The sequence below is a fragment of the Acomys russatus genome, chromosome 10 (genome assembly GCF_903995435.1).
Source record: "Acomys russatus chromosome 10, mAcoRus1.1, whole genome shotgun sequence".
NCBI classification, from domain to species: domain Eukaryota; kingdom Metazoa; phylum Chordata; class Mammalia; order Rodentia; family Muridae; genus Acomys; species Acomys russatus.
In genome coordinates, this window is record NC_067146.1 from 8,353,777 (window position 1) to 8,367,506 (window position 13,730).

General features: G+C 40.1%; 1 protein-coding gene across 1 annotated transcript in view; it reads right to left on the reverse strand.

Annotated features, from left to right (window-relative positions):
- Lrguk (leucine rich repeats and guanylate kinase domain containing) overlaps positions 1-13,730 on the reverse strand; it is a 78,238-nt gene that overhangs the window by 43,862 nt on the left and 20,646 nt on the right. The window contains exon 6 of the mRNA XM_051152470.1: positions 4,796-4,920. Within this exon, the coding sequence (XP_051008427.1) occupies positions 4,796-4,920 (125 nt within the window). The remainder of the gene's footprint in view (positions 1-4,795; positions 4,921-13,730) is intronic.

A 13,730-nucleotide genomic window follows, 5' to 3' on the forward strand; every position in this document is an offset into this window, starting at 1 on the left:
TGCACATGAGGCTGCAGAGATGGTCCAGCAGTTAAGAACACTGGCTACTATTCCAGGTTCGATTCCCAGCACCTACATGATGGCTCACAGCTGTCTAACTCCAGTTCCAGGGGATCCTACACACTCTTCTAGCCTCCTTGGGCACCAGGCATGGAAGTAGTACACAGACATTTGTGCAGGCAAAACATCCACATACGTAAAATAAAAAATAATTTTTAAATTAAAAAATGTAAACATAATCCAATATGTGATTTAATAGTTTAACAGTTTATGAGAGAGATATAAACATTAGTAAGATACAAGCCTCCATGAAATGCTCCCTGCCCACCCTCTGATGGGTGTAATAAGGGTCAACAGAGCCACTGAGGGCTGGTAGGGAAGAGAAAAGAAAGAAAGAAAAATCCTGTATATAAGCAACATTAGCACTCTCTCACACACACTAGTCACCCATACTGCTAATTTATAAACATTACATAAACCCTTGGGACTCTTGGAACTTGTTAGCAAACAGTCTCCATTTTCATTTGAGTTTTGATCTTGTGACATGTCACAGGGCTTAAAAAGCTGCTTTCTTTGGGATGCAGAATGACTCTTTCTGACTGGAACTATGTGTTTATTCTCAGCATGACTTACAACTCCTAGAGCAGGAGACTCGCGTGCATTTGTATAGATGGGCTGCCTGAGCTCAGTGCCTAGGAATCCTCTTGTGGTCCATCTGCATCCAATAAAGTGTGAGCAGCAACAAACATGCTTACTATGCCCAAACATTATTTTCACCAATAAAATATATATTAAGAACTACTTGCTAAAATATACCTTTTTTCCATGGACTTCAACTGGAAGCTGGACTTTAACAACAACAGAAATAACAAAAACCCTACATATGCACATGGAAACTAAACAACTCTCTACTTAATGACAATTGGGTCAGGGAAAAAAGGAAGAAATTAAAATTAAAGACTTCCTAAAATTCAATGAAAATGAAGGAACAACATACCCAAATTTATAGGACACATGGAAAACAGTGCTAAGAGGAAAATTCATAGTACTAAGTGCCTTCATAAAGAAACTGGAAACATCTCATATAGGCAACTTAACTGACACATCTGGAAGCTCTAGGAAAAAAAGAAGTAGAAACACTCAAAAGGAGTAGATGTTTGGAAATAACCAAACTCAGGGCTAAAATCAATAAATTAGAAACAAAGAGAACAATTCAAAGAATCACCAAAACCAAGATCTGGTTCTTTGAGAAAATCAACAAGATAGACAAACCATTAGCTGAACTAACTAAAAGGCAGAGAGACACTATCTGAATCAACAAAATCAGAAATGAAAAGAGAAACATAACAACAGACACTGAAGGAACACAAAGAATCATGAGGTCCTACTTCAAAGGCTTGTATGCCACAACATTTGAAAATCTAAGGAAATGGACAACTTTCTTGATCCAAACAAATTATATAGTCCTATTTCTCCTACAGAAACAGAAGCAGTCATTAATAGTCTCCCAACCAAAAAAGCCCAGGGCCAGGTGGTTTCAGTGCAGAATTCTATCAAACCTTCAAAGAAGAGCTAATACCAATACTCTTCAAGCTACTCCACAAGATAGAAAAGGATGGAACATTACCAAACTCCTTCTATGAGGCCACAGTCACTTTGATACCTAAACCTCACAAAGACCCAACCAAGAAAGAAAATTTCAGACCAATTTCTCTTATGAACATTAATGCAAAATTACTCAAATGAAATACTCACAACCTGAATCCAAGAACACATCAAACACATCATTCACCATGACCAAGTAGGCTTCATCCCAGGCATGCAGGAATGGGTCAATATACACAAATCCATCAATGCAATCCACCATATAAACAAACTGAAAGAAAGAAACCACATGATCATCTCCTTAGATACCAAAAAAGCATTCAACAAAATCCAACATTCATTCATGTTTAAAGTCTAGGAAAGATCAGGAATACAAGGCACATAATAAAAGCTATATACAGCAAGGTAATAGCCAACATCAAATTAAATGGAGAGAAACTCAAGGAAATTCCACTAAAATCAGGGACCAGACAAAGCTGTCCACTTTCTCCGTAAGACCTTAATATAGTTCTTGAAGTTCTAGTTAGAGCAAGAAGACAACAAAAGGAAATCAAGGGGATACAAATGGGAAAGAAGGAAGTCAAATTATTCCCTATTCACAGATGATATGATAGTGTACATAAGCAACCTCCAAAATTCCACCAGAGAACTCCTACAACTGATAAACACCTTCAGCAAAGTGGCTGGATACAAAATTAACTAAAAAAAAAAAAATCAGCAGCCTTGTGGTATACAAATGACAAACATGCTGAGAAAGAAATTACGGAAACTACACCCTTCACGATAGCCACACGCTATAAGGTATCTAGGAATAACTCTAACCAAGCAAATGAAAGACTTGTTTGAAAAAAACTTCAAATCTCTGAAGAAGGAGATTGAAGACATCAGAAGATGGAAAGATCTCCCTTGTTCTTGGATAGGAAGAGTTAACACAATAAAAATGGCCATCTGACCAAAGGCAATTTACAGATTCAATGCAATCCCTATTAAAATACCTATACACTTTTTAAAAGACATTGAAAAATCAATTCTCAATTTCATATGGAAAAACAAATAACCCAGAATAGTTAAAGCAATCTTATACAATAAGAGATCCTCTGGAGGAATCTCCATTCCAGATCTCAAACTGTACTATAGAGCAACAGTAATTAAAACAGCACGGTACTGGCACAGCAACAGGCTAGTTGACCAATGGAATCAAATTGAAGACCCAGAAATAAACCTACACACATTTGGACACTTGATTTTTGACAAAAAAAAAAAAAAACCCAAACCAAAATAAAACAAACAACAACAAACACCCACCAAATCTATTCAGTGGGAAAAGGATAGCATCTTCAACAAATGGTGCTGGTCTAATTGGATGTCTACATGTGGAAAGATGCAAGTAGACCCATATTTATCACCATGCACAAAACTCAAGTCCAAGTGGATTAAAGACCTCAATATAAAACAACACACACTAAATCTGTTAGAAGAAAAATTGGGGAAGAGCCTGGAACACATTGGCACAGGAGACAACTTCCTGAATAGAACTCCAACAGCGCAGACTCTAAGGTCAACAACTAATAAATGGGACCTCATGAAGCTGAGAAGCTTCTGTAAGGCAGGAGACACTGTCAACAGAACAAAGCGACAGCCTACAGACTGGGAAAAAATCTTCACCAACCCTACATCTGAAAAAGGGCTAATATCCAAAATATATAAAGAACTCAAGAAATGAAACACCACCAAACCAAATAACCCAATTAAGAAATGGGGCTCAGAATTAAAAAGAGAATTCTCAACAGAGGAACATTGAATGGCTGAGAAACACTTAAAGAAATGCTCAACATCCTTAGTCATCAGAGAAATGCAAATCAAAACAACTCTGAGATTCCATCTTACATCCATCAGAATGGCTAAGACCAAAAACTCAAATGGATAGTGCAGGCTGGTGAGGCTGTGGAGAAAGGGGAACACTCCTTCATTGCTGGTGGGAGTGCAAACTTGTACAACCACTTTGGAAATCTATCTGGCCCTTTCTCAGAAAACTGGGAATAGGGCTACCTCAAGATCCAGGTTTTCCGTTCCTTGGAATATACCCAGAAGATACTTCACCATGCAACAAGGACATATGCTCAACCATGTTCATAGCAACCTTATTCATAATAGCCAGAATCTGGAAACAGCCTAAGTGTCCCTCAGTCAAAGAATGGATAAAGAAACTGTAGTACATTTACACTATGGAATACTACTTAGCTATTAAAGACAAGGAAATCCTGAAATTTGTAGGCAAATGGACGGAATTAGAAATGATCATACTGAGTGAGTTAACCCAGACTCAGAAAGATTCACGTGGTATATACTCACTTATAATTGGACACTCGCTCAAAAGGGATGTCCCATGAACGTCTTCCCTTACCAGGAGATTGGGATAGAAGCGAGGACATCCTATTGGGACTCTAGGTGAGAGAAGTATGGGAGAATGGGGAAATAGAAGGACCCAGAAGGTCCTAGAAACCTACAAGAAGAACATCATGACAGATGGATCTGGACCAAGGGGCGTCTACTTAAACTACTGCACCAACCAAGGACAATACATGCAATAAACATTGAACCCCTACTCAGATCTAGCCAATGGACAGTTGTGTGGAGACCTGGGACTGACTCTGACATGAATTCTGGTGCCCCATATTTGACCACTTCCCCTTGGCGGGGAGGCCTGGTGGCACTCAGAGAAAGGTAAGTAGGTTACCAAGATGAGACCTGATAGTCTGTGACCATATGGTGGGGGAGGAGGTCTTCTTCTGTCACAGACCTAGGGGAGGGAAATAGGGTGAAAGATGGAGGGAGAGAGGAACGGGAGGATACAAGTGATGAGATAACAATTGAGATGTAATCTGAATAAATTAATAAAAATTAAATATATATATTTATATATCTTCTTTCACACTATAGGAACTTGTCTAATTTTTTTTATTTGGATACCAAATTTGAAACTGACTTTACTTGAACATGGACTATTGATCACACACACATACACACACACACACACACACACACACACACACACACACATGAGAGGGGGGGGCAGGCTTGCATATTGGATACCATAAGGAGCAAAGAAAGTTTCTAAGTAGTCACAATTCATACACTTCTTAAACAATATGCATTACTTCTACAAAGAATGACACCATGTTGGACTCACCAAACAAAGCACTTTGATGGGTAATGTGCCTAAGCCGTTAATTATCGTGATCTTGTTGCCAGCCAGACTAAGGTGGGTCAGGCTGATACAGTTCTCTAGCCCACTGATTTCTTCTATCTCGTTGTCTGTGTACAATGACTACGTTTAAGGAAAATTTTATTCAAAGTCTTTGGAAACGTTTCTTAATTATACATAACATATTATAAACAATTATATATAATATATACTATACATGGTTATTACATATATGATATAATATATAATCAGTATATTGGTGCTGAGCCAAGGAGCTAGCTGAGCAAGTAACCGGGGTTCATTTCCCTAGGACCCATATGGTGGATGGAGAGAACCAATTTCTAAAAATGCTCCTCTGACCTTTACAAAAGTACCTTGGCAAATATACACACATGTGTGCATGCGCACACACAAAATAAAATCAGTGTTATAAATTATCACTAGAAAAATCAGACAAGAGTTTAAATAAAGGAACATTATTTGCCCCATATGAGATGAGCTCTAAATCTTGATGTGTTTTTCACATAGGATAAAACATCAATTCTATAAAACGTTGAAGACATAGATAGCATTTGTTTACACATGTGACTCATTTAATACTATGGAAGGAAACAGCAGTTTGGAGCTGCTTCCTGGGCGGTCCCTCTCTTGATTAGTTAATGATCTCCTTGAGCAACTCATGTGGCTCCCCAAAGGCAGGAATTTGGAAGACAGAGTCATCCTACAGAAGCAATGTGACAGGGCTTTATCATCTTGTAGATGTCCTCAAGAGCAAATGGGAAGACCGACACTCTCTCATAGAGGGGAGCAGCCCTTTCTTCCCATTCGTATTGGCTTCATTCAAATGGGGAAAGCTGGAAGTCTGCTCTAATAAAACCACTTGTTTCTGTTCTCATCAATCACAGTTTAAGTTTTCCCTGTGTCCCAGGTTTGCAGTCAGCCCAAACTGCAATTCCAAAGCCAAGTGTTCTACTCAGCCTTTTCTGGCCTCAAACTGCCTGACTAGTTCCCAGGGATAAATACCACTGCTCCGTCGGAGACCAGCTTTCCCTCCCAGGTAGCCTGTAACACCACCATTTTCTCATGTTCTTCACAGCATCTAATTTAATCACCAAGACCTGGCATTATTGCTTTAAAACATGTCTTTAATTCTTCTTTGTATCCACTGCCAGCTTAGCTCACCTTTAGCATCATTGGGTTCCTTTAATATCCATTATGTTCTCTCTCAAGTCTCTTTCATGCTAAAGTCAGGTTAATTGTTTCAAAATGTTGATTGGATACCCTGCTTAATTTTTTTTAATTCTCATAGAGGGAACAGAAGTGGTGAGTTACTGGTTAAGAATGTGTACTGCTTTTGCAGATGACCTGAGTTTGGATGCCAGCACCCACTTTAGGCAGTTCACAATTATCTGAAACTTCAGCACCAGGAAATCTGATGCCCTTTTCAAGCCTCCAAGGGTATCTGTACTCCTGTGCACATACCCACACACATACATACATATACACAAATAATTTTTAATTGAAAGAATAAATTCTAAACTCTTAACCGCCTTACACAACCCTCCACCATGAGATTTTCGCATTTGTATTACATTTGTAACAAGTTGGTATGAGGCTAGGAGTTAAGTCATAGGGAAAAATGAATAAAAATTGAGGGTAAAACTGGAGCAATAATGGCACAACTATTATGGGGGCAACCAACTGTCTCTGCATTCAAGGCACAGGAGAGAACTCATACCTGATTAAAAACCGATGACTGGAGAGGGTCCCAAGGAAACTTAACTCTTGTTGCTTAGCTAAATTGGCACAGAATCAAACTTCTTTCAAATATTTACATTTATGTCTATAAAAAAATGAACTTTCAGTCTTAGTAAGAGAAGTTCTTTTGCAGTGAATTATTGTGAACACAGAGACTCATGGATGTTCAAGGTGATGAAAATAAGTGATGGTTGAGACCTCAGCCCTAAAAGGGACATTTAAGGCACCCCTCTATGACGTAGTAAGCACCATGGAAGAAGCAGTAGAAATAATGTGAGAGTTGAGAGATAGGGAGAAGGGCTACAAAAAGCTGCCTTCTGGTCATAACACAGCCATTACAATGACAATCTCATAGTAGCTGCTTTAGCCTGCACTGAGCTGCATAAGACTGCCCTTGTCATAAGGGAGACTAAACAACAGACACTGAATCAATAGGTCCTACTTCAAAAGCCTATATGCCACAAAATTTGAAAATCTAAAAGAAATGGACAATTTTCTTGATAGATTCCACTTGCCAAAGTTGAATCAAGATCAGGTAAACCAATTAAATAGTCCTAGTTCTCCTATAGAAATAGAAGCAGTCATCAAAAGTCTCCCAATCAAAATAGAAAACAAACAAACAAACAAACAAACAAACAAGCCCAGGACCAGATGGTTTCAGCAAGAATTCAGCAAAAATCTTAAAGGATGAGCTAATACCTATACTCTTCAAACTACTCCACAAAATAGAAATGGAAAGACATTACTGAATTCATTCTATGAGGCCACAGTCCTTGATATCTAAACCTCACAAAGACCCAACAAAGAAGAGAACTTCACACCAATTTCTCTTATGAACATGTTGCAAAAATACTCAATAAAATACTCACAAACCAAATCCAAGAACACATCAAAGACATCATTCACCATGACCAAGTAGGCTTCATCCCAGGCATGCAGGGATGGCTCAATATACGGAAATCCATCAACGTAATCCACCATATAAACAAACTGAAAGAATAAAAACACATGATCATCTCCTTAGATGCCGAAAAAGCATCTGACAAAATCCAAAACCCATTCATGTTTAAAGTCTTGGAGAGATCAGAAATACAAGGCACATACCTAAACATAATAAAGGCTATAGACAGCAAGCCAATAGCCAACATCAAATTAAATGGAGAGAAACTCAAGGAAATTCCACTAAAATCAGGGACCAGACAAAGCTGTCCACTTTCTTCATATCTCTTCAATATAGTAGTTGAAGTTCTAGTTAGAGCAATAAGACAACAAAAGGAATCAAGGGGATACAAATGGGAAAGAAGGAAGTCAAATATCCCCTATTCACAGATGATATGATAGTGTACATAAGCAACCCCCCCCCCCCAAATTCCACCAGAGAACTCCTACAACTGATAAACACCTTCAGCAAAGTGGCTGGATACAAAATTAACTCAAAAAAGTCAGTAGCCCTCCTGTATACAAATGACAAACATGCTGAGAAAGAAAATAGAGAAACCCCACCCTTCACAATAGCCACAAATAATATAAAGTATCAGTGTAATTCCAACCAAGTGAAAGACTTGTATGAAAAAAACTTCAAGTCTCTGAAGAGAGAAATTGAAGACGATATCAGAAGATGGAAAGATCTCCCTTGTTCTTGGATAGGAAGAGTTAACACTGTAAAAATGGCCATCTTACCAAAGGCAATTTACAGATTCAATGCAATCAAAATACCTATACAATTTTTAAAGACCTTGAAAGATCAGTTCTCAGCTTCATATGGAAAAACAAAAAAACACAAAATAGCTAAAACAATCCTGCACAATAAAAGATCCTCCAGAGGAATCTCCATCCCTGATCTCAAGCTGTATTATACAGCAAGAGTAATTAAAACAGCATGGTACTGGCATAGAAATAGGCTGGTTATGAATAGAATCAAACTGAAGATGCAGAAATAAATCCACATACCTATGGAGACTTGTTTTTTGACAAAGAAGCCAAATCCATACAAATGGTGGTGTTCTAACTGGATGGTTACACGTAAAAAAAAAAAATACAAGTAGATCCATATTTATCACCATGCACAAGACTCAAGTCCAAGTGTATTGAAGACCTCAACATAAAACCAGATACACTAAGTCTATTAGAAGAAGTGGGGAAGAGCCTTGAATTCATTGGCACAGGAGACAACTTCCTGAACAGAACACCAACAGCGCAGGCTGTAAGGTCAACAATTAATAAATGGGACCTCATGAAACTGAAACTCTTCTGTAAGGCAAAGGACACTGTCAACAGAACAAAATGACATCCTATTGAATGGGAAAATATCTCCACCAATCCTTCATCTGACAAAGGGCTAATATCCAAAATATATAAAGAACTCAAGAAGTTAAACACCACCAAACCAAATAACCTAATTAAGAAATGGGGTTCAGAGCTAAAAAGAGAATTCTCAACAGAGGAATATTGAATGGCTGAGAAACACTTAAAGAAATGCACCATGTCCTTAGTCATCAGAGAAATGCAAATCAAAATAACTCTGAGATTCCATCTTACACCCATCAGAATGGCTAAGATAAAAAACTCAAGTGATAGCACATGCTGGCTAGGATGTGGAGAAAGGGAAACACTCTTTCATTGTTGGTAGGAGTGCAAACTTTTACAACCACTTTGGAAATCAATCTACTGCTTTCTCAGAAAATTGAGAATAATGTTACCTCAAGACCCAGCTAATGTACATCTTGACATATACCCAAAAGATGCTCCACAACACAAGGACATTTGCTCAACTATGTCATAGTAGCCTTATTCATAATAGCCAGAATCTGAAAACAACCTAGAGGTCCCTCAATTGAAGAATGGATAAAGAAACTATGGAATACACAATGGAATACTACTCAGCTATTAAAAACAAGGAAATCTTGATATTTGCAGGCATATGGATAGAACTAGAAATGATCATCCCAAGAGAGATAACCTAGACCCAGAAAGATATACATGGTATATACTCACTTATAAGTGGATATTAGCCCAACATGGATGTCCTCTGAGAGTCTTCACTCAGCAGGGGATCAGGACAGATGCTGGGAGTCACTCTTGGACTCCAGGTGAGAATGGTATGGAAGCATAGGGAGACATAAGGACCCAGAGGGTCCAGAAGCCTCACAAGGAGACCATCAAGGCTGAGGGATCTGGACCCAGGGGGTGCTGCACAAACTGCTGTACCAACCAAGGACAATGCACGCAGTAAACCTAGCCTCCGTATCCAGATTTAGCCAATGGACAGGTCATTCTCCGTAGTTGTGAGAAAAGTGGGGACTTCCTGTGACATGAACTCTGGTGCCCCCGATTTGACCGCTTCCCCTTGGTGGGGAGGCCTGGTGGCACTCAGAGAATAGAGAAGCAGGCTCTCCTGATGAGACCTGACAGGATGTGATCATATGTGGGGGAGGGGGTCCCCTTCTGTCAGAGGTCTAGGGGAGGGGAATAGGGCAAAAGAGGAGGGAGATGGGAAGGTGGGAGTGAGGGGATAACAATCAGGATGTAATCTGAATAAGTTATTTTTAAAAGAAAAGAAAAAAAGACTGCCCTGTAACAGTCAAGATGAAGAAGGTGATCATGGGACCCTATTCCATCTCTTAAACTACTAGATACTGATATACTTTGGGGACTGGTCATTCTTTTCAGTGAGTTGTATAGCCACTGGTGAGCCATCAGGCTCTAAGGGATAATTTAAACCCATGGTCACACAGCCCTTGTTAAACTCCATAAATCACAAAACAAAACAAAAAGGCATAAATGTAGAGAGGGGGCCTGTGGGGAAGAGAGGGTATGACAGGGTAGGATGAAGATGAGACAAGAGGGGGCAAGGATAAGAACAGCCAAAATACATCATATGCATGCGGAAATTGTCAAAGATCAAGTTTAATTGTTTTTAAAAGGGTATGAATGAGCTATTCTTCAAATTATAAGGCACTAATATCATCACTAAATTACAATCTCAGGATGCCAAGGAATCACATCCTCTATACTCTTAGCATGGAAATGGATATGTCAAGGCTGGAAGGAATAAAAAATAGAGCTGGAAAATCAAAACAACTCTGAGATTCCATCTTACACCCATCAGAATGGCTAAGATCAAAAACTCAAGCGACACCACATGCTGGCGAGGATGCGGGGAGAGAGGAACACTCCTTCATTGCTGGTGGGAATGCAAACTAGTACAGCCACTTTGGAAATCTATCTGGTGCTATCTCAGAAAAAATGGGAATAGGGCTTCCTCAAGACCCAGCTATTCCACTCCTTGGAATATACCCAGAAGATGCTCCAGCACACAACAAGAGAATTTGCTCAACCATGTTCATAGCAGCCTTATTCATAATAGCCAGAACATGGAAACAGCCTAAGTGTTCCTCAGTAGAAGAGTGGATAAAGAAACTGTGGTACATATACACTATGGAATACTACTCAGCTATTAAAAACAAGGAGTTCCCGAAATTTGTGGATAAATGGATTGAGCTAGAAATGATCATAATGAGTGAGTTAACCCAGAAGCAGAAAGAATCAAATGGTATACACTCACTTATATCTGCATACTAGCCCAAGGGGCATGTCCCACGAAAGCCTTCACTTACCAGGAAACTGGGACAGAGGGGAAGGCATCCTATTGGGACTCTAAATGAGATACGCATGGGCGAATAGCAAAATAAAAGGATACAGAGGGTCCTAGAAATCTACAAGTAGAACAATATGATAGGCAGATTTGGGCCCAGGGGTCCTGCTCAAACTAAGGCACCAGCCAGGGACAATACAGGAGGTAAACTTTAAACCCCTTCCCAGATCTAGCCAATGGTCAGAATATTCTCCACAGTTGAGTGGAGAGTGTGATATGACTTTCTCACGTACTATGGTGCCTCACATTTGACCATGTCCCCTGGAGGGGGAGACCTGGTGGCACTCAGAGGAAGGACAGCAGGTAGCCAAGAAGAGACTTGATACCCTATGAGAATATATGGGGGAGGTAATCCCCCTCAGGAACAGTCATAGGGGAGGGGAATAATGGGAAAATAGGGGGGGGAGGAATGGGAGGATACAAGGGATGGGATAAACATTGAGATGTAACAAGAATAAATTAATAAAAAAAAGTAGAGCTGGACTAGGGAAAGAGATAAATAAAAAAATAACTGGATGAAGATATGTTACCAAATGTAGCAGAAGTTTCTAGGTTTCCCTTTTTTGGTTCCACATTCCACCCATAGGCAGAAACAATTTTGTTGTGGTCAATATGCCATTTCAACTCTCCTCTGAACAAGGTCTCTGCCAGAACAGCCATACAAACAGATATTTACTCACAAACTCTATCTTTCAGAACCTTTGGGCTGCCTAAACAATGATTTTGGAAATAGAACAAAGGCCAGCTCTTTGTAGATATGGACTATCATGAAAGATGAAGATGATATATAGGAAGTAAGAGATTAAATCAGCTCTTACAGCTGTGCATGAAATATCTATGCCGCAAGCAATCTTTGGCAACGAAAATTCAGCCATGAAAACTTCAAATAGACATCTGCTCAGTGTCAGAGAGAGCAAAGTATCTAAGCTCTGTGTCAGAACATCAGTGTCCTGGAAGCTCTATTCCCACCAAGAGGAAGATGCTTCAAATACCAGCAGAGTACACTGGACACACTGGGCAACTGCCAGAAGCAGCCTCCTGGAAGCAGGCAAGGCTGAGGAGCTGGGAGACAGGAATCCTAACAGTGATGGTGAAGTCAGGGACCAGAGTTTGTTTCCGAGACCTCAGAGGCTGCCTCAGCTCCTTGGTGTCTCCAGCTTCCTCTTTACTGGCTTTTGCTTTTTAAACGTGAACTGGGAGGAAAGAACAGAGGAGAAATGCAGGCACCTTACTGCAATCACAGCCCAGGCTCCAGCAGATCCCATTCTGGTTGCAAAGAGGAAGGAGTTTAACCAGCACCCCTGTTGAGAACAGTGCTCAATTCCTACCATTTCCTCCCTCCTCCAAATCCTCACACACACACACACACACACACACACACACACACACACACACACACACACACACCTTGACACTGAAGGACTTTTGGGTACCACCATAGGCTAGGCTCGCAGGTAAAGGATATTATACTGGCTTGCACTTGTGTAGATTCCACACCTTTGCCTTCAGTCAACCAAGCACATGATGAAAACACTTGATGCAAAAAGCATACAAGTGCACCAAAGTCATATAGACTCTCCCCTTGTCATTACTCCCTAACAATATGGCGGAACAACCTTTGAGTTAGCACCTGACTCGCTATGTACAACATCTAACTTGTTATATACATTGAGTATCCTTGGCTGGAGCATCTGAGGAGTCCTGCAACGCGTTCCCAGGAATGACCACATCCTCCACCTTGCCACCCTGCTTCCTCCCCCGGTTCACTCCAACAGTCACATTGTGTGTCACTGCCAGTGGTAATTCCAGTCAGAACCCATGCCTGGGTTGGGAGGAGCTCTGAGTTCCCAGTTAGCCATACCTTCCCAGCTAGAGCGCCTGCGGCTATCTCATCTCCCATTATCTTATTTTAAGACCCTTCGCAGAGTGTACTTTGCCCTTCCTCCTAACGGTATTAGTTAATGTTCTCTCTGTGGTCTCGAGAGTTGCTGATAAGAAGGAGTACAATCTGATAAGTCACTGAACTCTCCCGGTGAATTAGCCAACTGGAGTAATCCTCTTCGGTGTGTTACAGCATTAAAGAAGGGCTATCAGGAGAGAGGCTCCAAGAACTCAGAAGCATCACCATGTTGCTCTCCAGTTCTGAAGTTTTACCATTTTTGTGAGTAAATCATTTACAGTGGAATTTTTGATTGTTATGGAAGCCAAGTGAAGGAACCCTGTGGCAGTTAAGCACAACTTTAGAGCCGAGGTCTAGGGAACCCAACAATATATTTTTACACTTCGGCAGTGCTGTCAGAAGTTCATAAACGTTTGACATGAATTATTCACCAGTTCAGCATTCGCTCTTATTCATTTGTCTACAGTCATAAAATATGGTTTGGGGTGTACGGAAAACAGTTACTGAGAAATAATGCCAAAATCCATCACGGTTCTCTTAGTGGAGAGAACTGTGGTGATGACTTTAATCACAACCAGTCCTATTAGGATCTCTGTCACCTTACCAGT